Below are 27447 nucleotides of genomic sequence, written 5' to 3' on the forward strand. Positions count from 1 at the left end.
GGTATGTCGAGATTACCTGAAACATCTGAATCGTATTCTTGGAATGTCGAAGAGGGAAAAGCGGTAGACAATGAAGAGAAAATAAACAAGAAAAACTTGTTGACTATTTGGTGGGTGACGCAGCAGTTTTCCGACAATTCCACGATGCACGGTTTGCGGTATGTTTTTCGCACTGATGCAAGTATGTTTAGGAGGTAAGCAGTCTGCATAAAACGAAATTGACAAAATCACAAATATTTGGCAGTTGTTCTATTTCTTAAGGTTGTGTTTATCTTTCATAGGTTTTAGGTTTTGTTAGTTTACTGCAGGGCTGCGGAGTCGGTTAAAAATAAGCCGAGTCCGACTCCCGAGTCCCGTGTCCGACTCAGGTCAAATGTGCGACTTTGTCGCGCCCCCAGTCCGGCCCGGACACTGCAGCCTGTATTTCACCAATTTACGTAACTAAAATAACGTTGATATTCAGCAATCCACTTATGGGGGGTCGTATAGTTCATTGACTCACAATACATTTTTGTAAAAAGTTCTACCATATAATATTCCACCTTTACAATTTCCATTTGGCGTATCAGTTTTAAAATTCGGTACTGCGCATGCGCATGTCGGACTCGGGTAGTTTACGTGGTCTTACTCGAGTCCCGAGTCCCGAGTCCGACTCCAGCAAAAACAAACCGACTCCTCGAGTCCCGAGTCAGACTCGACGCCGCAGCCCTGGTTTACTGTTAGATATGCTAAATTCTTGTATCCTACACTTCGTTCAAATTTCGTGCCAGAATTATTTCATATTGTTACTTTAGGTTAATTTAAGAATTGTCACTTAATTGCAATAAAATAAAAAATGTAACACAAAAATACCGGCAATTTAAAAGACTTACCCGGCCTTAAAGGCGACAATATTTATGAAATTTTATATTGCGTGATTTACGTCACTTTCAAAGACTAAACCTTTAATCTAAAATTCTAAATGACTTCAATAAATGTGATGTATAACCTTTCTTATGCAATTTACTGTTTAGACTTTTGTGGATAACATTTATACTCGGTGGAATGGCATACTGCTCGTTCATCATATACCGTAGCATCAATGACTTTTGCATGTATCCAACCATTATGAAAGTCAAAAACCGTTTCGAACAAGAAAGCAAGTTTCCGGCGTTGACGATCTGCCCTTACAATCTATTTCGGTAATTCACTAAATCCTTTACAATAAGTTTTAAAACGTTTTTTGAAGTCTCAGAACAAACGCCTAACCAATTAACTGTCAAGTCAGCATAAACAAGTATGTTTAGCTCCATTTTTATTATTCTGCTTTCCTTACAAGGTTTTACCAGTGGAACTTTTTTAGCTTGCGTCACACAAAAAAAATCTGGTAAAGTTTTCTGCACACTTTCTACAATACATTAATAACAGAACTTGACAATCACTCTTAATATATCGCAAAACAATACGTATAGAAGTCTTAATTAATATTATAAAATACATAGTCTGCATTTAAATCTTGAGTCTCTAACGGAACATTCATTAGGAGCAGTGATCGGCAACCTTTTCTTGGTCGCCTGCCAAACTCAAACACAGAAAAGTCTAAGCGGGTCGTTTTAAACTAAAAATCTTTTAAGCAATTAATTTTACCAACTGTTAATCGAGGCTGACCTAGGCTTTTTTTAAATGTAAAAATAATACGTTCAGTTGGTTTAAAATCAGAGCTGGCATTATCCACGATCGCAAAGAAAAGGTTCATTAAAATACTTACTTTAGTGAAACAAACTAGTTTATGGCGTTATTTAAATAAACTTTCGATGTATTTTTCACATTAAAAGTCGAAATAAATTCGCGCAGAGCGCAATAATATAAATTTATATATACCAAGTTTACGGAACTTACGTTGTTAATAATCTCACGTTCTGCACGCCACTTTGTAGGCAGAAATTTTTTTTTTAACCAAAGTGCAATGTTTACGTATAGTTAAAATAGCCACAAAATATGGTGAATGGTGCCAAGTTTGTATAAGAGGTGGCCCGCTTTTACTTTGGCGGGTAGAATCCAGCCCGCGGGCGTAGATTGCCGGCCCCTGTTTTAGAGACTTAAAACTAGATGATATTATAGAAACTCTTGGAATTTTTAGAAATCCAAATTTTGAAAGCATGGCTGGCCTAAAAAGTGTTACATTTTAGATTTCTTACATACAATATGCTCAGACCTAAATGAAAATCTTGTTACGCCACATTCTGATTGATAACAATTAATGTCTTTGCAGAGGAAGGTCTTTTTCTGATGAGGGAATATCGTACTTGAATTATGTTTATGGAAACGGTTCCCAAGTATTTGAAACAAATATGTCTGAATCTAACTTCATCATGACTGTTTCTAAAAATTATCTCAAGGAAATATGGTAAAATCGGTAGTTAAATTTAATACGAACTGTGTTTTCAATAGGCGCCAAAATGTGTTGATATTTTTTCACAACTTTACAAAGTCGCCAAATTATTTCGTTCGTAATGTCCTTGGTTTCATTTAATTTGGATTGTGACTAAGTCTACATTGAAATAAAATCTTTAACCTCAGCACGGCGTCGATGTGTATCAATTATTAAAATTACACGAAAGAAAACGTATATAATTTTTTTTCTCTAGGTGCGTGTTTCAACTGCACAATTGTACCTCACAGCAACTCACTATAAGTACAACCGACATGGGACGTTGTATCACGTTTGACCCGGGACTTGAAAGCCCGCAATCAGTTCCAGGTTTACTATATTCTTCAAAATTTTATGTAAACCGTTTTTTCTTATCATGCAAAACCACGTCTCGGTTTATCCGCCTCATACAATAAAATACTTCCATTACAATTAAGAATGCGTGATTTAAGAATTAATTAAAAACATAAAATTAAACGTGGCAAAATTTGTATATTGTAAATCATTTGTGAGTGAATTTTTTTGTTTAATTTAAAAAGGTTCTATCGGAGGTTTGGATGTACACCTTCCCTATTCTTTAGCTGATTGGGCGCCCGGTCCCTTTATGTTGTATGAAGGATTTAAAGTCGCAACTCACGATCCTGGAAGCAAAACAAGGGCAGTACGCGATCGGGGGTTTTCCCTAATACCTGGTTATATTACTGAAGTGACTCTTACCAGAAGAGAATTCCGGTTAATGGTGAGTCAATATCTGTTGTACCTACGTGGTTAGCACTTATAGGTAGATGGTTAGCACATCAAAAAACAATCTTGCTTGCAATAAATCTTTGATAAAGTTCAACACTTCAGTTGTACACAGATGTGTCAATTAGAACTTATGTAAATTAACCTAATTACAATTTATCTTTGTGTAAACTATATTACAAAGTTGTACGACCGTTTACCTATCCCTTATTTGGAATTTTGGTGATAAAAATACAAATTTAACCACCACACAACCCCATAAGTGAAGTGCATATTGGTATCGACAGATTCTCATTGTTTATTATTCTATTCTTTCTTTCTTTTTTTATTACAAAATGGCTTAGTTGAAATATAAGAGTTTTTTTCGCTTAAATTCAAAGAACAAACAGAAAAAGTAACGTTTAACAAACTGAAAAAGTAACGTTTAGACCATAATCCTAGATTTAGATAATAATGGAAGAAATAACAAAGCCAATGCAAAAGTGAAATAAGTTGTTTGGAAATTGTCGTAAGTAGTAATTAGTAAATAAGTATCCGAAAGGTTCCGAAAAATGTTGCCTACTTCTGTAAAGTCTTTCATATTTGAGACACTTGTACCGACAGACCCCTCCTCATGGCGAGTGCGGAAGTGTGCCAAGCCGATTCTCGCCTTACAAGAGAAGGAACTGTCTGATCGAATGTGAGGCGAAGTACATTATCACCCACTGCGGGTGCTACTTTGAACACCATGTATATGAGGGCCCCTTGTGCAGTATGGCAGATCTTCAAAGATGTGGACACATTCTTTGGAAATCATATTTAACTAAAGGTATATATAGTTATACTTATTATAGAGATGTCCGATACTTGATAATTATTCGGACACCCAAAACCCATATTTTGGACAAAAGTATGGCGATCAGATCCGAAACCAAATGTCATCCTTATTATAGTAAACCGAGCACTTTAGATAATATCTAAACGTTCTGAGGTATTTTTTCCAGATTATTTGGCCCAAATTTGCTTTACCTTGAATAAGTTTATTTAAATCCAGATCTTAAAACTGCTGTTTTGGATAAATTTACCTTAGGAGAATAGCTGAGCTATATCGCAAATGTTGACTGAAATTACCTTAATGATTTGGTATCGGATCGGCACCGATACCACCTTAGTATCGGATGAGTACCGATACTACCACCTGCCATCGGGTATCGGTTTTGATCCGATACCACGAACATTTCCTAACTACGAAATATTTCCAAAGGTTTTGTTTCAAATTTTAAACAATTAAACATGCGCATGAACTTTAAAGCACAAACATTACTTAGCACCACTACAGAAGCTAATCCTTGTAAACATAGTTAAGCTTACCGAAAGTATCTGAATAATACTTTTTTTGTAAGGAAACCATTGTTTGACAAATACGACTTTGTGCAAATGGCTGTTTTCCTGTTTTAAAGTCTTCTAACTGTCATAAGATACACTATCTAGTAAAATAAATCGGCAGAGACGTCATGATCAAAAGAATACCTAACATTTGTAGCAATTTTTGAATACTGCAACTGTCCACAAGAGTGCAGCTACACTGAATATCAGACCACCGTCAGGATTACAAAACCGACACCAATGATAAAGTATGCTATTGGGCTTAAGGAAAATTTAACGTAAGTATTCTACCAACCTATATAGTTTTCTATAATTTGACCAGCGATGGGCAGTTCTCTTCAATAAAAACTATTTTATCTCAAATTAAATGTCATATTCTCCCTCTTCTTTTGGGTTGACGGGTTTTAAATTTAATTAGGTTGACGGAGTGTGCTTTAAGGCCGATCTGTATATAACAAAAGCATACAATTGTTGTCTAATCCACAACAAGAAAGCTGTTAAGGAACGACCAAAATGCAATTGAGCAGCAGCCTTTATTTTTGCGTAGTTCCTGTCATCTCAGAATTTTCTACGAAGATCTTGGATACACCGAAACATCGGAGCACGAAGAATATAGTTTCGAGAAACTAATGTGTGACATCGGTGGAGCCGGCGGACTTTTTCTCGGATGCAGGTGAAAAAGTTCAATATTTTTATATAAAATACTACCATTAACAATATCACACAAAAAGGTAAATAAATCGTTATATTAGATGTCGCCTAAAGTTTAAAAAATCGATTGCAAAGAAACAATTATAAATCTTGACCGATAAAGAGTAAATAATTTTTACTTATTGTCGCCATATATTCGATAGCGTTTAGACATTTTGGTCTAACGTTGTATATGTTCGCTGACTTAGTTAAACCAAATTGCCTTTTCAAAAACAAGTGAATAAAGTTGTCATAATGCTGAAGAATAGCGTTTAGTTTATTTTGTACTATGATGTCGAAATGGGTTAATTGGCCTTCCACCAAACCAGTGTTTTCCAACACTGAAACCGTGTACTTGAAAGATGGGGCGTCGTTGCCAAGATTGAACACTTGATTCGTAAATCTATTTAAATAAATTTAGAATTTCCCAATATAAAATAGCCGGTATTCGAACCACGAATACCATATTGACAAAAACCTATAGGCGTGCACTAAAGATGAAAACCATTGGATTTTGAGCAGCTTGAGTATACTTTGTTAACCAACTATTTATAATTGCAATCGTGAAAAATGCTTTTATTCAAAGAGGTAAAAATGCCGAGTTGACGTCGTCGTGCTCTAAACTAATATTATTTTGAAGTTTCGCTACACTTTTCGAGTTCTGCGATTTCAGCTTCGAACTATTTTGGATCTGGCTGTGCGGAAAGGTGAAGTGGATTGCAAGAAGACACTAAGATAGTCCAAACTGGAATATTTTATAGTATTTCAGTTTAAAACAATATTTGTTATTCAAAATATTCATTAATTACACTTTAAATTTTAAAACACTATATGACGCTAGCTGTACATACCTTGCTATAATTGCAATTTAACTGTTTTATTGTTTTTTGAATTACCTCAAACACCGTCATTTCTATAACACATATTTTTTTGTTTTTTACCAATTTTTAGTCTAAATAATTTTAAAATAAACTATTTTTGTTTAGAATATACTATTTTTGTATAATTGAAATCAATGATTACCAAACTTATTTGCGATGTGCAATTTCCATACTTTAACTTGGAAATGGGTTGCCATTTGCCATGTCACTGTTTAACACAAATGAGAATTATAGTTTTATAGTTTATATAAACTTCTCACCGTTATGTTACACCAACTGATCCAAGTGGTCTTTATACGATCTGGCATATTTTAGATTCACCAAACTATTTTCGCTAAAGTTCATAGAAGGTGTGGAAATATATAAAAAATGATATAAAATACGTTTTTTTGTACCTAACTTGAATGCAAATTTCATATAGTTGCTGACTTTTCTTGTTGTACAATTTACTTGCATCACGACAAAGTCCAGTTATACTCCCAATACGCTGTATGCCTTAGCCTACTGTTTTAATACCGAAACTAAGTATAGGCTATGCTAAAAATATGTCAATATATAATAAAAAAATCAATGGATTTAATAAAAAATATTAGCAGTGGGTTATTTTGGCGTCGATTTTATGTTGAATATAAGCAGCAAAACTGAGTTAGTGAGGTAGGCCTACAACGAATAGTTGTAATGGGAACTGCTGTAAAAATGTTTTTTTTTATTAAATTATAGGCAGATTTACAGAAACGAATCCCTTTTATGCTACGAAGTTTTTTTTTAAGTTATAGAAAATTAGAATCTGAACCGTAACGGATCTGAACCATTTCTTGTATGATTTTAAGAAGTCCAAATGGAACTGGGTCGACTAGTTTTAAAGAAGCCTGATCTTAAACGAACCCGAACCTGTAAAAAAGTGGTTTACTCAACATGACGTCGCAACTTCTACTTTCGAAAGTCAGGTTATACCATGTTCGAATTTGACGCCGTTTGAACATTATTTCAAAAATCATTTTTTAGCGATTAATACGTGACAAAGTACAGGATAAGTTTTTATCGTGCTGGTTAATTATAATTATCGTCCGCAGAAAAATTTCCAGGGGGGGCAATCAGGGGCGTAACCAGAAAATAAAAAAGGAGGGGTCCTGAATTTTCAACTTAGGGAATTCCCCTATTTTTCGTCTGACGTTAATGAATAATGACGTCATAAAACAGTGACAGTATGACGTCATAGAATGGTGATTGCAAGACGCGATAAAACAAACTAATCAGAAACAGCCAAAATACGTCCAAGCAGCAAAAGCGACCACGTGCGTCGTCGACAATCCTGTCAGGCGTCAGCTGCGAAATCACGGTGTACAACCAAGACCGTGAAATATGTGTGATTAATTGTGGTAGAATCACACATAATTCGACTATCAGCAGCGCAGGTTTTAAGTTCCATGAACGGAAAGAGCGCTAAATTACAAGCACGTCTTTCACCACCTGCAATACTAAACAAAGATCGTTTTTCCAGGGTGTTATTATGCCACGATTAGCGCAACATCTGCGCCGAGCTGTGTGTCAAGTCAGCTAAATTACAAGCTGCGGTTGAGGGAAAATAAGTTGTGTCCATTGCACACTTAGCACGTGGTCTTAGAGTATGCTTAAAGAGCATAATTTTGCGTTAATCATCATAACTTAAAAATGGAGATAAAGTAATAATAATATTATTATTATTATTTTTGGTAATAACGGGATCTAAGCCTGCTCCGACATTTCTAGTTGTTGATCTTTTTTCCATATCATATGATCCAAACAAAACCACAAAGGTTGTAAAAGAGATCTAAAACAACTTTATTCATAAAAATGAAAAAATGGAGACTTTCAAACGCGCACGACAGTCACCATTATACCTCCTTTTAAGAATCTGCTTCAGTTATTAAACAAATGTCGATGTTACACCAACATCGGATATTAGCGCAGAGACCGAACAGCGAGAAAAACAGAAAGAAGGTATGACTTAGCGTTGTCAATTGTCGAATACACACTTGCTAATCATAGTCAACCTAAACAAATAACGAAAGAGAAAAACAGTTTTGCCCCCTTATAAACCACCCCTTAGTTCTTGGGCACAAAAATTTTATCAAAAAAATTGCCACAAAAAATTTTAATGTAAAAAAATAATAATTCGGACAAAAGCAACATGTGTCCAAAAAAATGTTTTTTGGGGGCCACATAAAAATAGTCTTTCATTAAAAATGGTTGCTAGAACGTCCATTAGTGGTGAAACCAAAATATTGCTGGTGTTTTCAGCGTAATTATAAAAGGCTATTGGCTAAACGTTTATATCGATTTTATGTTAGAGGAATAACTGTTGATTTATCTTCACAGATTTATCTTCTTGAAATCTACGAGGTTATCAATACCCTTTTGTTCGCTTATCGAAAACTAGCGTTTGTTTGACTCTCTCGATTGTGCTATAGCATTTTCAGTTAATCGTTACTATTCCAATCGCTCATGACTGAATGTTTGTGGGTTATGTTTGAATCCTTGGCGAAAGCGTACATATTGAAAATGGAACCTTTCTTAAAACATTGACGTTTTGGCCATTCGAGAGTTAAACAGTAAACGTTTGGTGGTTTTGTGTCGAATGTTAGCTCTGAAATGAAATCAAATAACGTATGAGATCTGCACCGATACCATCAGGCATCACCCAATATCACGAGGTAGTATTCCTTCTTCTAAGGTTGAAAGCAACAAAAACTTCTGACCAGCTACTGTTTCTAAGACGTCGAAGAGGGTCCAAGGGATGCGGTTGAAGAAAAAATAAACACTAAAAACTTGTTGACTGTCTGGTGGATGACCCAAAAGTTTTTGACCAATAGTCTTTTGAACAATTGCGAGCATTTTGAGTTTGCAAGCCTATAGAAAAAGCAAGTTACAAAAAATGCGTATATTGTAGAAAAAACGTTAAAACAAATTCTTCTTGTTCCTTCCAATAGGTTATGCGCTATTTTCGAGATAAATTATTTTTATATTTCTCAGAAATATATATCTCTTTTTATTTTTGCCAATTTATGGATATCGTTACAATACTAGCTGATCAAAAAAAGTTTCGCTTTAATTCAAAAATTAAACACGAATATAAATTTAAAACCACTTTTAAAAAAGTGCTATTTTTTACAATAAAAGTGACCTATAAATTAAAAATTTTAGTCCAAGATTTATGTTGCTATTATGTGCAATTATACATGCTTTAGAGTGAGTAATACCGCCCTGTTAAAGGAATGTCACGAGTTACGGCCTTTGTGGTTAACTTACAACTTTCCGTGAGTTACTTACTAAATCGTATTTTTTTAATAAAAGAAGTCGATTATCTTTAAATTTTCATCTGACGCCTGCCGCAGTCTATGATTGACGAATGTCTGTTAGTATGTATGCTTTGTGTAAGAAATCGCAACTGGAGAAATAATAACCGACGGACGACAGAGATGGCTTTATTAGCGTTTCGTTTTTTACGATTTGAGTATATCGTAGCCAGGAGCACAATGTTTGTTGGCATATCAGTCCCCATTCACTGCAAAATCCAATTTCAATCAAAACAAGAATGCAGTAAATTTAGTCTTTCCAAAATCTATTGGTAAGCCCATAGTAGGCCTATACCTACACCTACAGAATTTTTGCGCATCTCAGATTAAACTTATCAGACAAGGAAATAAGAAATTATATTTTTTCATGGTTTACATATTTGTTAAATGATAAACTTCTTTTATGTGTTTCGCTGCTAAGAGTGTTTACTAAATATTGTCTAAATTCCAATGTTTTCGTGCATAACAACGTAAAAACAAAACAAAAACAGCTTTAAACGCACATGTCAAACTTAGGTGCTAAATTTGAAGTGCATAGTCTAATTTGACTATTACAAAACATAATAATTTAAATGTGGTGGAATAATATAGTAAAGCTCATTCTAAACAGTTCTATAGTATGACAACTAGACGAAATTGAAAACCGCGAAGGGCGGTTTCGCACAAATTGTTGGAAATTTGCCCTAGGCGTGCCGCCATCAGTTTACCCGATTCTGTCAACACTGCAGCACAATTTGTTTGACGTTGTCTGGTAACGGTCACTTAAGGAAAAGGAAAACGGATATGAAGATATTCGACATGTAAGTAAAACGATTTTTGTATTTTCATTATAAAATCTTCTTCTTCTTATAGAGTTGCTGCAGTGCAGGTAAGTCTTCTTACAGAGTTTTTACTTTTGCCTCAGTACTTTATGCCATGGGATTAGCGAAATTAGTAGTAGCTTAGTAGTTATATAACTGTGAAAGTGGTAATAACGATCTTGTCAAATATCTTAAGCTCGGTTAATATCGCAATTCCTAAAACGGGAAAATATTTGTAGCCCCAATAGGCCTTTTTAAAACCTAGAATGTGACGGTTGTTTTGAGCTGTTATGATAATCTGCATCCCATATACATACGCCTCCTTACGCGCTGAACATGTGGCCAATGAATATTTCTCCAATACGTTGTTTTAGCTTTATCAGAAAATGGTGTTCTTCACCGCAGCAAAAATGTGTATTGACCGTACTAAAATATGTTTTCTACAACTTGTAATACTACCGAAATACTAAATAAAAACGGAAATCTTGCAGATAGTTTTGACTATATGCACTATACTTGTTAAACAACCATCCAATCCGTTTCTCTAAAGGTTTATAAAGTTTATTTTTGATCTCAATAAAACATTCTCAAGAGTCAGGAAATTTGTAATTAGAGCAACCTTTCAAAACGCAGTAAAATATGTTTTTCAACGGACACGAGTTTTTAAATTACTTTTTAATGTAGGCGTGTAGCATATAGTAGTTAAATCGCTCACAGATATCCAGTAAATTGGACAAAAAGTGATTCATCCCAAAAAGTTTTTTACTAAAGAGCCAAGTACCAATAGTTGCGATTTGGAAACACACAGATAAAAAAAATACTTTTCATGATGTATTTTAGTCGATTGTCGCGTCACGACATGAGGAGAAGGCCGAGAAACATGTTTTTCATCCTCATCGGGCTCTCGGCGTTTGTTATCCTCCTCTTGGTACGACGCTCCTCCATTAATAACGCCCTTCTCCGGGAAAAAAGGGACACTGGTAAGGGTTAAAATCGGACTCTGGGTATCTGGGTAGCAACAATGTCAACTTTAACAAGGTAAACAGGCAGCGAACAGATTAGAAAATACTAAGTTGGCTTCTGCCAATATAGTCCATGTCCGCGATCAGATCCTTTCGCATACACCCAAGAGTATTTATTCGACATTTTTCGAACCATGTTGTTCAAAATAAACTATTTTTCATTTAATAAGTTTAAGAAAGTATTCAATGAAACATGCACACATATGTTTGTTTTCAACTGTGATCTAGCCCTTCTAAAGCTGCATTTTGACCAACGATTACGGCTTAGGTATAATTAGTACACCGAAAGCCATCGCAGACTGACCGAATCTGAAAAATCTTTAAGAAAGTATTGCGCTTTTTTGTACTTAATTTGATTTAGTTGTGCTGAAATAATTACCCTTCTAAGCCCATACAGAAGTAGGTATCATTTTGAACGTTTCGAATAACTCTTTATTCATTTTCAACATCTCTTTATTCATTTTCAACATATTCATTTTTTCAACATGATGTTGAAAATGAATAAAGAGTTATTCGAAACGTTCAAAATGATACCTACTTCTGTATGGGCTTTGATATTCTTATTACGTCTGACTACAACCTCCAACCATTATGCTCCAAAAAATTACCCTTCTCATGCGATTATTAAATTTATTCGGTTTATCAGTTCAATGTCGAAAGACGTTGCCCTACACGCCAATGATGTTTTCACAAGAACGTGCGATACTTGTCAGGCAAGTTTTGCTTCAAACAAATCACGCCGGAAATTCAATTCGGTATATAAAGAAAGGCAAGATCACCAACTATAGGTGTGCTGACATTCTATTCAGTTAGCTGTTTTGGCACATTATTCTATTACGAGCAATTTTATCGGCATCCATGTAAAGAAAGAGAACGGGCGTGTCGTCGAAATAAACCAGCGTTGTCGTTGTAGTCAAATGTTGCAACGACAACTAAACACGCCATACCTCCAAGGTCCAGCTTGTTAAAATGTAGTTTACTGTTTAAAAACCTCTTTAAACATCGCAAATTACCAAAAACAAACAATATCATGAACTGCGACGATATTTGCTGTTTGCTATATGGGACGTTACAGTTTTTCCAAAAGTTACAGCCAATGAGTTTCGTTTTATGTGGTAGCCTACTTATGAGCCTTGTAGAGTATAGGATTTCTTTTAGGACAAATATCCATTCGGTTTTAAAACAAATTGTACAGCGTCGTGTCAAACGTTGAACTTTTATGTATTTTTCACTCAAACTGGTTTCGTAAAAGTCCAGTATGGAAAAAGAATAGTTTGTTATACCCTAAGTTTGTTATACCCTATACCAGATTTATATCCAAATTCTCTCACGAACGTTAAGGGTTATTTAACAAACCAATGACCGTATTACCTTTCATCCTAAACCTAAGCCCTCAGGCTTTGACGAAACATGTTGCTGACTAAGTGACGATAACTCTTTCCGTTTATCCAACAAAGCTTTCATGCGGATTAGGCCAACAAGGCAACTTTGTCGCAAAAATGATATCTTAATCATGCCATATAAACAATTTAATATGAGTCGCCACTGCTTTGTAAATAATAAAATCTGTGTGTGTGTTTATTGGTTGGCCAATAACAGCAAGGAACCACTGATATTGGCTATTTCTCACAGCCCTACGGTTTGTAATGTTGTCAGCCTTAATTTATTTAACCGTTCTTTTAACATTGTGCCGGTACCTATCGTCAACTGTCCCAGTACCTATCGTCATGGTTGTAGTTAGATGAATCATAACACAACCATCACTCAAGCATACGTCATTGCTTTTTCTTTTGTTGAAAAATCACTAGTGGGCATGCTTATTGTCAAATGATATGCCTATTATATTATTATACATGTACAACATTTACTACTAGGTAATATAGCCTACAATGGCTATCCCTAACTAAGGAACAGTAGTTTAATGCAAACTTGTTCTTGATTTACACCTCACCCGTTTCTGCGTAACATTAATAACAACCACACTCTAATACAAGTTGTAATTAATTTTCTTATATTTCTTCTTATTTGTTTGCGTAACATACAAATCGCTTGCAAGTAATGAAGAATGTTTTTAAAGGTATCGCTTACAAGGGACAAGGCATAAATTTGCTTTTTAAAATAATATGATGATTTGCTCTCTACAGATCGTTTAAAACTGAGAGTTGAAATAAATCTTAAAAAGGTTCAGTATTTCTGGATTGAGACATTTTAATATAACTTGATAATTTTATTATTGCTAATGGAACTTTTGCCCACAAGGTAAGGAAGTGATATTTTACATCATGTTTAAAAGCAGGCAGCCATATTGATTTGAATATGGTTGAGCATTTAAAAACGCAAAATCACATTTTGCACAAAGTTTCGTCATTTAATTTAAATTTGTTTTGTAGGTGAACCTTTGCCACCGGATGCACGGAGGGGTAAGAATTTTTTATCTTCTTTACATGTAATTATTGTAAGTTGTTATTTATATTATTGCAACATAACCCATCACTGATAGATCTTAGCAGTTGTAGGCCTACAATTTATAATTAACTTAAACTTTAAATTTTAATAACATATACAATGGTAAAATTGTACTTTCTAATGTGGAAATGTTAATTTTTTTAACTTTTTTTTTTTTTTTTTTTTTTTTTTTGTACTTAAACTTACGCTGGGTTATCGTTTTTACAGAAAGTCCACCACCGGATGAAAGTAAGTTGCGGATCATGGCCGGTTCTGCTGTATACAATCACACCAATTAAAGCATGTTTGTTTTAAACTTGTTCGAATATTTTGACAAAGTAGAACTAAAATATCATACCACTTCTTATTTTATTTAGCAAGTATAAGATTTCTGATTTTTCGCCAACCTCCTTTCACATTTACCAGTGCAACGCAACATATGTTTTACCTTTTAACAATTGGTATTGATGTTACAGTCGTATTATGCTCGAACGTCGAAACCTAGGTTAGTTGGGCGAGAGGTTAAATGTTCGTCTTAAAATACAAAGGATTAATTTTGGTCAAAAATGTAAATAACCATTTAACACAAGAAGTGTACGTAAAAACTTTAAACGCAAAACAGACTAAACAAAAGAGTCTAAGCAGAAACTTTGCTAACGGATAAAGTTTCGGTGAAAAGTTAATGCTTCGCTAACATTTACGAAAAATATTATTGCTTTAAGTGGTTCTATTGTTAGAATACTTAAACGCTTGCTTAACATGCTTTTATTTTATTATTTGCTAAAATATTGTGGCTTCTATTCAGTTGAACTTGCGCCACACGACGATCCTGGTACGTTTATGTCTGCTATGACTTATACACTGTACTTTAAAAACTTGCATGAAAGTGTTTTTATAAGCATGTACCCACCTTTCCCTTTGCTATATTTTCAACAGCATGGGTTGTCACAGGATTGCAAGTACGTTATTAAGGTAAAAACAAAGTTTCAATGAAAATCGTAGCTGTGTGCATGAAATTTCTACCACAAGGAAGTCGACCATATTTGGATTTTAGGCGGGTGTGTTTTGAGTGCATGTGCCTTTTCAAGAGCAACTTCATATTACTTTTGTGCTAAACCAAAGCCACTTTTTAATTTTGCATTTTCTTACAGGTTTTGAACCGCAGCCGGGTATGTATGAATCTTATTCCATCATTTTAGAACATATCAAAATTAATTAAATTATATAAGCAATATTGGTGTTGAAATGCGGTCCGACGAAATCTGGCGTTGTTACATTCGTAACTTGATTGTTTCGCATTACTTTGCCAACACCGTAAATGTGTAATTATTCGCTTAAATGGCATTGGTAATTTCTTCGTATTTTTTTAATTTTGTAGTTTTTTTAAAATATTTTGATGTAAGTAATTATATTTCACCGGATTCAAAAAGTAAACAAGAAATGCTACGGAACAGAGCGAAATGTCTATAGCCTATAAAGAATTCCAATCCTTACATTTCACTGTATACGATCATAAGTCTCTTTAGTGGGTGGAACGCACTATTCTGTTAAACATTCACATCACACAAAGCATAGATAATACCTTTCGAAACTGCCGGTTAACTTGACCTTTTCTAAAACAAAATCGCAATTAATAATATGAAGAAGAAAGAGTTTAGTGGCACATTCTTCTCGACCCAGTCTAACCTAACTCGTTATGCATATTGCGAAAAACCACTGAAATTTGCAACTTGAATTTACCCAGGTACCTTGATTTGTGAGCAGCGAGCTAAGCAGCCCCAGGGTGAAGTCGGTGCACCTAAGAAGGTAGCCCCTGTCGCGCCCCGAAAACTCCCAGCAGTGCTCAACCTGGAAGTGATCAAGACCATTCCGCTGGTGAACGGCTGGACGAAGGTCGGCCAAAAGGTTGGCTGCTGTCCAGCCGGAAGCTCCACCGGGTCGGTTTACTTCACTGGATTCTCGTGTTGCGTGGACCAAGTCTTCAACGCCTCCGAGAAGTTCTGCTGCCTGGAAAAGAAGCGGTAATTAAGCCAACGTTCTTGTGCCAATATCTGATTGCACTGTTTTTGTGGAGGTTAATTATTCATCCTGCCTTGCTTAACTTTCGAATACATCCTACAATAAGTTTTACAACTTGTAGGGTTACGTATAGCACAACACCATCCAAAAGATGGTCTTAGTATGCGTTCTTTCTTGACCTATCCGATTACTAGAAGTTTACGTGTGTCGGTATTGCATGAAAACTTAAAAACTGTGGTCCTAAAATTCAGTTTCCATAATTATGTTAGCCTTGTATGTTTATATGTCTACTGGTAAATCATGCTTTTGCATTTGCGTCATAACTATATACTATACTATCAGATACCGGTACGCAGTAAACTATATACCAGAGCTGGATCCATTACATTAATTCAGTTCAATTGCAATTACAGTTACAGTTACTCCTTTAAATGTTTCAATTAGATTACAATTACAATCACATTTAAAACAGTAATTAATTACATTAATTACAATTACAAAATTACAATTTACTAAGTTTTCTATTGCTGCTGAAATATGGAAAACAGTTTCTTATCGCTCCCACCCAAAAAAAATAACGTGAAATATTATTGAAACTTTAATTTTCTCAAGATCAATTTATTGAGCCAAAATTTTAGCAAACTACAAATACAATTAGAATTACACAGAATGAAAATGCCCTAATTGCATTACAATCACATTTATTTACATAAATTACAATTGATCCAACTTATTTACCATGCAAATCAGATACACGTCATGTTTCTAACCGCTAATCAGCATTACGAAACACCTTTGGACAACTTATGTTTCCCGAACAGAGTACTGGACATTAACCAGGCGAACGTCGAGTTCTGCTACCCGCTCAGTCGACCTCCCTTCTGTCGCAAGCAAGACCTCAAGCTGATCGCCCCAATGACCACAGCTTGCGAGTACGCCACCAAGGACAAAACACCCACTGCCTGCGAGTTCCTCTGTCCGGCCGGCACCAGGGTTCGCGGCTCCAAGTTGTCCCGCTGCTCAATCGTGGGCACCTGGGACGTGCAACCGCAGTGCTGTGAGTACATTTATAGATAAATAAACGAGTATGTTTAACTGGCGCTGTGCATGCAGATTGCAAATGTGGGCTGATTGCTGGACTGTGTTTGGCATCTCGACTGTAGCAAGGTAACAAGACAAAGGCCATTCTGGTATATGAAAGGAATACATTACACTTTTAAGATTTTCGAATGAAAACACTTTGGGATACTGCCTTCTGTAGGGCATTTTTTGAGTGTTTTGATTTCAAGGATTTAAATTAGTATTAGGTCCTTTGGAATGCACAAAAACAAAAACGTGAAATAAACATAACTTGACAATTAAGTAGATATATTAGTGCTGCCAGGCATTAAAAAATTATAAAGAATTATTCTGACGCACATTTTTTATATAAAACGCTGACGCTTCGATTACTTATACGCCAATCTTTTTCAGGACAATAAACGAATATTAAATAACAAATCTGTGTCTAAAGAATCCTTTATACTTAAAAAAATTGGATACGTTTGATGGAAATCAAATTATCAACCTATATCTTTGAGCGACACTAAATATGTGCCTAGAGGCGGCCAATCTTAAAATAAATAGGAACGTGCTGACTTCACTGCACAAGTTGTTTAGCCTTTAAAATATCGCGTAAACGCTTATTGCACTCGTTTGTATGTAGCAAAAACAGTTGTGTGCATTTCGAGATTTGGGCATAACGTTGGCGGCAATTCAACTATTAGCTGAATTGAAAACTCGGCTAATCGCATTTTGGCGTTGGCTGTTCTCACTGTGGCTTTGGTATCTTATCTTGCGCTTTATCGATTTAAGAAGCGCGGGGTAATTTATTCGTGTTTCAATGACCAAAAACCGGTTTGCCAAGTGGGCCTATATGCTATGAGAATCAGATAATATATAGACATTGCGCCAGGGTTAGGTCCTAGATATCGTTTAAGAAGAACAGTTTCCATAGCTATATCGTCGTAAAATTATGTTTATACATGACGTCATAATTAATTTGCTTGTGAAAACCTCGTATGATCTCTGAAGTCGTTGTAAGAAATTGTGTTAATCGACAAACTTTCAATTTAAAAGGAGACATGCTTGTAAAACGCAACATTAAAAGTATTCACAATGGGCTTAAAATAGGATAATTTTGTTTCAGTTATTCTGTAAAGTTTAATATTAGGGGGTTCATTGAAATCAATTTCAGTGACAACATAGAAGACGCATAAAATATACGCATCAATAAATTTTAATTGGGAAAGATATACATAAGATGCCCACCCTGCTATAGCTATATTAACGACATACCTCAGCAAAATATCTGAGATACGATTAGATCATGGGGACTTAAGTTTAAACACAAAGGAATGATTTGTCAAAAAGCCTTATAAAATAAAACATTTGTTTGCATATATGCCATAATTAACGTTAAAACAATGAGACTCTGTAACAGATACATTAGCCAAGATGGCCTACCAAAATGAATTATTCAAAATAAAAGTTACATAATATTCGTGTGGTTATATTTGTTACACGACGCAATAACCAACAGTGAATATTGTAGCCTTAATATCTCACTTAAAGCGGGTCACACAATAAATGAAGGGTAATAAACGTTTCACATAAACAATAATTAATTTGTAACTGGGATAGATAAAATTACTAAAATATAGATTCGAGTGAGACTGATATTTTCCTTCCCCTTTATGATGCCTAATTTTAAATCTGTTTGGTAAAAAACCTGGAAATATTTCCTAATTTACGCAAATATTGGTTTTATGAACATACGTCAGGACAATATTATTGCCACTATAGGCAAAAAAATATATCGCAGTCAAACAGCAAAAATTGGTTTTATGTTATATTGAACAAGTGAGACTATATTTGTCCTTTTGTTTTGGCAATTTTGTTAGGTTTGTTGCAGAACGGTTTGCTGTTTATCTTAAGAATTTAATCAACGATTATCGGTTGGTGAATGTGTGATCCATGTGTCTTTTGTAGCCCGATACCCTTAACTTGACTCAAGTGAGACGTCAAACCGCGTATACATTAACAAGATATAGGCTTTCATCCCAAAGCGATAACAAAACGAGAACGCAAACCAGAAAATCCAGTGGTTAAGCCATACCAGACTGTTCATAACCAACATTCAGCCGTCACCTGTCGGTACGTATAGCGACTCCCAAGTTATTTTCGAGGAACTGTACAGGAGTGAAAATCTATCGCCAAGTCTACTGTAATTACCGCGACGAGATCTACGATAAAATCTAGGCTAAGGTGTTCCGTGTTATTGGATAAAGCTATATGCGAGCATGGGCCGACGTGTATATGCCTAAAGGCTGAGTAATAAAACTTTTTAGTGGTTCGAGTTCGTTATATGATGCGGCGGTAGAACTAGATAACTATTAATAAGCGTGGTCGACACCTTCGCTCTACAGGGGACGTCAATTAGGTTAAACTAATGTAGGCCTAGTTTAACAGCGGTGAACTAACTAGGCCTATCTTTTTGCGCGAGATAGATAGTAGGATAAATATATGGGTTGTTTCACCGGTCAACTGATGTAAATGATATGTTCAACCAAATGGTATTGGGGTGATATTTTCAGTCAACTGATGAAAATTGAATGTGTTCTTAGTCTAAATGTAATATTGGCCCGATAACAGATATCTTTCGCTGTGCAAGAGATATAATCGAAAATTTCAACCAGATTATATTCATTTGTAGGCGAAGGATGTCCCTCCAACACTGTTAAGGATTTGTGGTTTATAGTGGACGTCGATTCAGGGGTCGGCGTTGGTGGTATGAGCGACGTGAGAACCTTTATCAAAGGACTTACCTCCTATCTGCCAGTGTCACAGGTAGCCTATGCCTTTTTTGTTTACTTTAACGGCAATATCTAATAAGCCTACAAATTTAAACGTGTTTTTCTGGAATAACTAGAAAACGTGATTAATTCTAAATTTCTATCCGAAACTATTAAAGTTTAACACCTACGATTAAATCATAATGTGTTACTTGTACAGATTTAATAGTTATCCTCGTTTATTTAAGACGCAAGTCAGGGTGGCTCTGACGTCATACACCAGTGCGGTCAACGATGACAAGAGGAGTTGGAACTTGTCCAGCATAAACAACCACAAGGAGCTTAACAGGGCGATAAATATGGTGACCAGTGACGGTTAGTCAATTTTGACAGATTTGTGGTCATTGGCGAGTTTAGTTTTACCGAGAGGTCAAACTAAGAACATAATCTTGACTAACAGTTATAGGCCTACACACCCAGACCTATACATGGTATAAAAGTTTCCGTGGTGCTCGCACTATACAGAAGATAATAGAGTACAATTTGCTGCAAATTTTAAAAATTTCATTTCTTTAACAGATCTCGGAATGAACACTGGGACGGCGTTAGACTGGGTGGCAACAAAGGCGTCGCCTTCACCAGGGCGAGAAACCGTGTTTGTGCTAATTACAACAGGTAAGTTATTGATTCGCCAACAACGTCTCTTTTATTCAGTGTTGCTTAACCATTTTAGCGCTCGTACCCTTTGAGCTTTCATTGAACTTTTATCGTAAATCAAATGTTCAATAAAATGTTGATAGTAGGAATTAAACTCAGTGTATTTATAAATTACGTGTTGAAGGCATGATGAAAAACAGTCTTGTAAGTTCAACAATCAGTCAATTTACTAATGGCTTTTTTGATATGACTTTTTGTAAATTACGCATTCTTCACAAATATGCCTAAATAGCGCATAATTTCACACTGCATGTTATTTGCCCTGTTTTGGTGCTTCGTACCACCCAGGGGTACACATACCCCTGGTTAAGAACCCCTGCTGTATGCGTCTCCTGTTTGCTTAGCTGATTTTCAAAAAAAAAACTAAAACCATTCGTGGGTCGACAGGGTATGTATTTCGCAAAACATCCAACTGGCTAAGCACATGATTTTGAAAAAAGGTGATCCAGATGATGAAATCACCAGCGGAGCTGCTCGACTTCGCAACCTTGGTCGTTTTGTGGTCATCTCCGTCGGACCAGACGCCAACTCGGCGGTCCTGGGTTCGATTCCCACTGAAGGCGACTCGAACTTTCTGTGGGTGCAAAAGTTCGCCGACCTGGACAAGCAGCAAAAGTTTCTTTACAACTTACTTTGCGGCGTAAATTGCTTTCCCTGAACGCCAAATTTAGCCTCTTTCAATTTCAGCAAAAACAGACCGTATAAAAATGTCAGCACTCACCGTTCATATTGTAGTTCCATTCGCACAGCACTTGCCTAGTTTGCTTATTTTTATCGTGTTTCTACACTTTAAGCCGTTATTCTTATATTTAACCAATCGCAATAATAGGCCTGTAACGTTTCGTCACTTTTACTTATTATCTACGACACAAAAGAACAAGCTTATCTCTACGCAGGCATGCGAGAATGGTCTTTTGTGGTCATGGCCCCCAATGCTTGCAAATGTAAAAAGCGGGCGTTTGGTGATTGTGAAAATTGGATCCGGTCGGTTGGGCCATATTCAATTGGTAATTATTATAGAACATGCTTCCTTTTGGCTTTGTCGCAACATAAAGCGTTGAATGTTGTCAACTGGCAAGTTGGCCAACACTCCAATGAAATGCATATGGAAACCTTCCGACATAATAATAAAAACTAACTGTAGTATTGAGCAAAAAATGACTAAGACTATTTTTTGTAACAAACTTTTAACCCAAGCTACAGGCTCGCAAATTTAAGGTCTTTGGAAAAGCGGTCTTCATGCCAATAAAGGTTGTACCTAACCGTCAGTGGAGATTTATGGATTATATTTCAGACAAGACCTTCATCGAGGATGATAAAATGAGAATTTTATTGCACGTGGTAAAGGAGTTCAATCAAAACCGGAACAAAAATAACGGCGGAGTATACTATCAGCGATAAAGCGACAAATATGGCAAAAAGTTTGTGAAGTTTATGGATGAAAAAGTTTTACTCCGCCAAACAAAACTGAAAATGTTCATTCCACGTGGTGTTTACAATGCTGTTTAGCACAACCATTTGAAACACAAACGTCGTAAAACACAATCATGAAGCTCTTCGTTGTTTTTCAACGTGGATGGCCAATTTGTACAATAAACACGCCAAAGATACAGTGGCGAAACAGACGAAAACGAGACAAAATAGAAGAAAATCTTGATGAAATTAAATTATGGTAAAACGCACACTACCACATTCTAGCTTTATGCCTCTCACTTGATGATTTGTCGAATGATTACTGGTACGGGGAAAAAACTTTTTATAGGAGAATGTATTTCTAATCTTCTGAATGGGCGTTCGCGGCGTAACGTCTCACTGCTTTCTGATCTTCTTGATTAAGTCGGCGTTTTCTTTTTTGATTTCCTTGTAGTCCTTCATGATCTTGGCAAGATTTTCCTCCGCGTTTTTGTCCGATTCCGTCTCAATCTGTACAACAGAAGCCTGTCAATCATCAACTTTCCCTAACAACATTATTTCGAAGGATCATTACGCTTTTTTATTCAACTGAAATATAAGTAACAGGCTGTTTTAACAATATCATTATCCTATTTTGGGTGTTTTACACGCAGTTCGTGCAAACGAAATTACACGCATCGTAAGAGCCCCAGCACATCCGACTTGCCTGGTCTTCCAACTCCCGTATCTCGCGCAAAATAGACCCGGTTTCGTCGACCGTCCGCAGAAGCTCAGAGCAGTTGTCGTGCAGCGCCACCAAGTGCTTATAGGCCTGTCGAACGTGTTCGTCCTTTTTCGCGTCCTGCGCGAAATGGTTGTTTTGTGTCACAGGGGCGTTAAGTTAACCATATCGATATTTCCGAAAAGGCAAGGAGTTTAATCGTGCGTTGTTATATGGTATTACAACCAAAATAAATCTCGGTTTACAAGGCGAACTATCGACGAGCGAAACAGCAGTGGATATTGCAAATAAAGAAGCACTATATTAAAACGGATATTAATGAAGACTGTTTAAAAAAGTAAAGAAATCAAGTAAAGCTTGATCTCTCGAAAATAATCCGCTATTGTTTCACTACATTTGGTTTAATTATTGTGTCGGATAACGGCATTTCTGTATTTATAGGGTATAATACATACAAAAAACATTATTTGTGTTGTTCGACGGTACGGATTAACAAGGCGCGACTGTGTTTTTTTTCAACAATAGACCAAACAAATAGACAATATACCTAACCAGTTGCAGGCATTATTATGTGGATTCCGTGATCTTGTTTTTAAAATAAATAAAAAAACGCGTAAATCATCACAAAACGAATATAGCGCACTAAAACATCAAAACATGCGCTCAGCACACATTAGTATTCCTGAAGCGGACTCACCTTGAACATGGCTTCATCGACAGCGGTAAACGTTCGATCGATTCGACCCTTCATCTTATTAATCTGCTTCTGCACGTCCTTGATCTCAGAGATGACCCTTCCAATTTCCTCTTGCTGCTTGTGGATGCTCGATACAATCTCGAGGATTCGTTTGGTGTACGACTGGCGTGAGATGTCACGCTTCATCGATTCCAGTTCAACGGTCTGTAACGATTTTTGGTTTGTTCGTCTGTCTATTTATTATCGAAAAAAAACGATTTAGTTCAAGTTGCTTCTATCAGATTGGGCGCCTTAACTTGCGCGGGCAATCGATACTACATGTACTTGTAAAGAAAATATGAATTTTGCGAAATTGATAAAAAAACATTTAAGAAAAAGTAGTTTACTCCCATTCTTTAAAGGTGGCAGCGTGTAAACGGTTTTCAAATTTAGACTTTATAAATGTGGCTTTTTTGATGTTTACAAATGTGGCTTAAGACGTTTTGAGGTGCACAATGAGTTAAAACCGTATTTAACTCACAAGTTGTTTGATGATTAGTTCTTTTCTTTTGGTTTCATCACTGGATTCTTTCATTTTCTTTCGAATAAGCTTAATTTCCTCCAATTTCATCTGGGTGTCATCCTAATCATATAATAAGTCAATAATAAAAAAAAACAGTACAAATACAAAACATACTCTTCATAAACTAAATAGCAATAAACTGATTTGTAGGCACAAAAACAAAAGTACCTCAGAAATATTAGTTTTGTCGCGCAGCCCACGGAGTTCATTTATCAGTGGAACTCTTTTCTCTTCCCACATCCTAGCAAGATTCAAAAGTCGCTGAGAATTTTTTTCTATTAGTTTCTGCAAAAACACATTACTCAATAAAATACTCATTCATTTAAGAAAAATCCCACTGAGGCATGAGGCGATAATCCACGTGTGAGTTAATTTTTGTGACACTGAACCACAATTTGGAAATGTTGGTACTGTTGAAAACAAAATATCTGCAAAATATGAAATACTAACTTCTTAAAGCCCACTATTTTTTTCATTCCCAAAATGCACCATAGCTATATCCATGAGGACAAGTGGACAAACGGGAACTTTGTTCTCTATCACTTATTTAAAATATCTACCTTCAGTTTTTCCATGTTCTCATTAGCATTGGGGAGCAGCATACAGGTCTTTTTTTGAACATCAATCGTTTTCTCAGTTTCATCAGTTGCTTGTTTCAACTCATTTATTTCGATTTTCATCTATACAAACAATAAATTCATAAGAACAGTCTGATAGATAGGAAATGTCACCACACCAAAAACCAAACAATACCTGCTTTAAAGAGGATTCCATGCTTCCGATTTCACTTTTATACTCTACTTGCTTTAATTCCAATACTTTCAATGCTTCGGTGAGTTGTGATTCTTTCCTCTGTTGACCTTCTTCTTCAGTTTCATCAGGCTCTTCTATTTCTTTATCAGGAACATCCTCAATATCGTTTTCTTCGGTTTTGGTTACCTGTTTTTAGTTAGTATTATATTTGCCAATATCTATTTATTAAATATGGGAAAACCTTTTTCACCTTTGTTTTGGATGAAAAAGAATCACCAGATTTAGCATCTGGTTCAGGTTTCTTTAATTTCTGCGGTTTCTTTGGTATCGCAGGTCGCAATGACTTCACAAGGTCGCCCTAGGTACAAAATCAGGTTAACATGTTAATTAAGCATAACTTGGATCTAATTTAAAAAAATTGGCAAAACAATTTAAAAAAAACACCGAAATTTTGTGGGTGGTAATATACCCAAATAAAGAATACCCAAATATATATATTATATACGCCTAATAAACAAACAAATAACAGCATATGACCTCTGAAAATTGAAGCTGCTGGGTGTGAACAAAACGTGATCGATTTGACTGTTTTCCTCCGACAGAAAGATCTTTGATAACATCTTCAAAACTGGCAGTAAGGTCGAGGCGATCTTTTTAAAAAGTTGTACAACATAATTTTCAACAGAAAACAAACTGGTGTTACCAAGCTTTCCTTAAGCTTTAAGATAAATGGTTTTTAATCCAGCAACCTTTTTTTTTGTATATACCTTCTTGCATTGATTTGTGTCTCCATTGAAAAGACTCCTTTGCAGTACCTTTTTTGGTAAAAGTGGTTTTCTGAATTCAAAAAAAATATGTGATACATAAATATATTTTTTTGTTTTCGAAATAATAGCAAAGTGATAGCATAACCTTAGACCACATATAGTCTTTAAATAGGTTCATCCTGTAAAAGTATATATAAAAAGTATTACTAATTTTTCCTATTTCTCACCACTGTCTTGCTTTGAGTTGATTGTGCTTTTAAAAGTTGTTGAATATTCAATTCCATTAGTGATTGAGATAAATGGCAACGTTCACATATTTGCTCATGGACAAATGGAGTCCCAGATTCATGACCTAAAATTGTTAAATCAAGATATTAAACGTAGTAAGAATATCAAAGCCCATACAGAAGTAGGTACCATTGTAAATGTTTTGAAAATCTCTTTATTCATTTTCAACATACTTATGCTCCGAAGTTTATTTGTCAGCCACTATGGAAAAAAGACAACAGAACTACGTTGAAAATGAAAAAAAAATAGATATTAAAACTTTTAAAATGCTACCTACTTCTGTATTGGCTTTAATATTGTTACTACATGTAACATCTTACTACAACCTCTAACCATTATGCTTCAAAGATTGTTAAAAGCTAACTTTAAAAACAAAAATGTTGAACTCTTTTACCTTTTTTATAAGTTGAAACTATAATAGTTTCGGTTCTAAATGGAATGGTATCTGTTTTGTTTAATTTGCAATATGGTGGCAACCACATTAGGCGGCTTTGGTCCCGTAAAACTTGACCAATTCTTCTTTGAAGTACTGTTGAAGAACCTAAATACAAGTTTTGTGATTACAAATCAAAATTATATGTTAGATTTTATGAAACTGGATTATACAACTTTTAAAAAAGCACCGATAATGATTTCACAACACTTTTAATATTACAGCACATACTAGAATATTTCTATGGTTAATAAAAGTTTTACAAATATAAAGTACATATATTGAATAGATGACAAACAAACCTGTGTCTTCCGTAATTCCCTCTTTGCGGGGTAATTTTTCAATAAGGAACATGAAAAACTTTCTAATGTCCACTTCTGATGAATAGAGAAATGTTTGATAACCAATTTCTCCTCTGTAACCCAGACTTTGACATGCTTGAGCAATGGAGGTTCCGACGCGAAAACGGGCTGACATACCTAAGTACAAAAAGTCATACGTGAGAATATTTAGCAAAAGGTAAAACTGCTAATGTGATTTTGATTTCAAAGTTGAATGCTAATGATTAAGTTAAATGTTTAATAACCTGGTGGAAAGATATGAGACATCTTAAAATCCGGATTTATTATTCTGATACACTTCACAGCTCCTTCAACAACATTTTCAGTACTCAATTGCTTTAGGCTTTTCAGTCCTTCCGCAAATTCACTATAAAAAATAAATTTGCGAATGTTAGTGTGGCAAAGGAATATCGGTAACTTTTTATTGGTAACATTATTTATGTTTGGGTACGAGTTAGCATTTCGGTCAACATGGGTCAATAATTGCATTATATTTATTCTCCTATATTTGTTTCTTACTAGCAATTTCATTTTTGACAACTTGTTTCGTGAATGTAAAAAAGTGGTATAATTTTAGACCAGTGCCCTGAATGCTAACTACTTGCATTAAAAATAGCTTTATAACCTATTAATTAAAAATCACAAAAGTCGGCAATAAAAATCAATTATACCAGTTAAACAAGAATAGGCTCACTTACCACCCTATTCCCAACAAGGAGTGCAAAATTATTTGATCTACCTCTTCCATATTTCCTGTAGTGGCGATGAAATACAACTGCAATGCTAAAACTTTTTGTTTTACCGGTAAAACTTTGCACTAAACCGGTCATCTCCCGGAGTAAGAAATTGCAGATGAACTCAAGCGTTTCGGGGTTTGTTATTACGTCAGTTCGCCACAAATTCTGAAATAAAAAGTTACCTCAAGTAAATTAAACTGTATACAACAAGTCAAACAAGAGAGTTTAGCATACCAAGCATAAAAGTACATTAGGATTCCCAAATTACATACGTAAAAACAAACACCGAATAAAAACTCTTTGATATTTTCGATTTTATTGTGTGCATTAAAGACCGGGTACAAGAGGCGAATCTGAGGAAAAACGTAGCCATGACCCTTAAAAAATATTTTTCTAACGATACCTACTTAAATGCATAGTTGCCATTTTTTTCTCACAGTAATCATCTAGATTTACCAAAAAAATAATCTACAT

At 35.3% G+C, this 27447-nt stretch overlaps 3 protein-coding genes across 4 annotated transcripts; 2 read left to right on the forward strand and 1 right to left on the reverse strand.

Moving 5' to 3' along the window:
* The first annotated feature begins 3 nt into the window (after positions 1-3).
* LOC146160895 (acid-sensing ion channel 1A-like) lies at positions 4-5943 on the forward strand. Its single transcript, XM_083385043.1, has 9 exons — positions 4-194; positions 1014-1181; positions 2252-2386; positions 2628-2740; positions 2950-3149; positions 3758-3962; positions 4677-4797; positions 5082-5192; positions 5850-5943. The coding sequence occupies exons 1-9, from the start codon at positions 4-6 to the stop codon at positions 5941-5943; spliced, it is 1338 nt and encodes a 445-aa protein (XP_083241169.1).
* A 4198-nt stretch (positions 5944-10141) lies between these two features.
* On the forward strand, positions 10142-22628 carry LOC146160896 (uncharacterized). 2 transcript variants are annotated; one of them, XM_083384211.1, is made up of 12 exons: positions 10142-10225; positions 11066-11205; positions 13638-13667; positions 13921-13941; positions 14498-14524; positions 14844-14861; positions 15437-15713; positions 16533-16768; positions 19466-19599; positions 19793-19919; positions 20124-20219; positions 20702-22628. In XM_083384211.1, the coding sequence occupies exons 1-12, from the start codon at positions 10209-10211 to the stop codon at positions 20917-20919; spliced, it is 1341 nt and encodes a 446-aa protein (XP_083240337.1). In that variant the 5' UTR covers positions 10142-10208; the 3' UTR covers positions 20920-22628. The 2 variants fall into 2 exon arrangements, with proteins under 2 accessions (XP_083240337.1, XP_083240338.1); XM_083384212.1 differs by lacking the exon at positions 14498-14524 and having other exon boundaries at positions 20702-22627.
* LOC146160897 (coiled-coil domain-containing protein 22-like) lies at positions 21580-27064 on the reverse strand. Its single transcript, XM_083384210.1, has 15 exons — positions 26935-27064; positions 26482-26603; positions 26198-26374; positions 25857-26003; positions 25402-25526; positions 25175-25244; positions 24945-25057; positions 24658-24765; positions 24408-24593; positions 24215-24334; positions 23823-23939; positions 23613-23714; positions 23093-23296; positions 22381-22515; positions 21580-22184 (listed from the first exon to the last, which is right to left on the reverse strand). Exons 1-15 carry the CDS (start codon positions 26982-26984, stop codon positions 22071-22073), a joined length of 1890 nt encoding a protein of 629 aa, XP_083240336.1. The 5' UTR covers positions 26985-27064; the 3' UTR covers positions 21580-22070.
* Positions 27065-27447: the final 383 nt, after the last annotated feature.

The sequence above is a fragment of the Ascidiella aspersa genome, chromosome 3, assembly GCF_963924565.1.
Source record: "Ascidiella aspersa chromosome 3, kaAscAspe10.2, whole genome shotgun sequence".
Classification (NCBI taxonomy): domain Eukaryota; kingdom Metazoa; phylum Chordata; class Ascidiacea; order Phlebobranchia; family Ascidiidae; genus Ascidiella; species Ascidiella aspersa.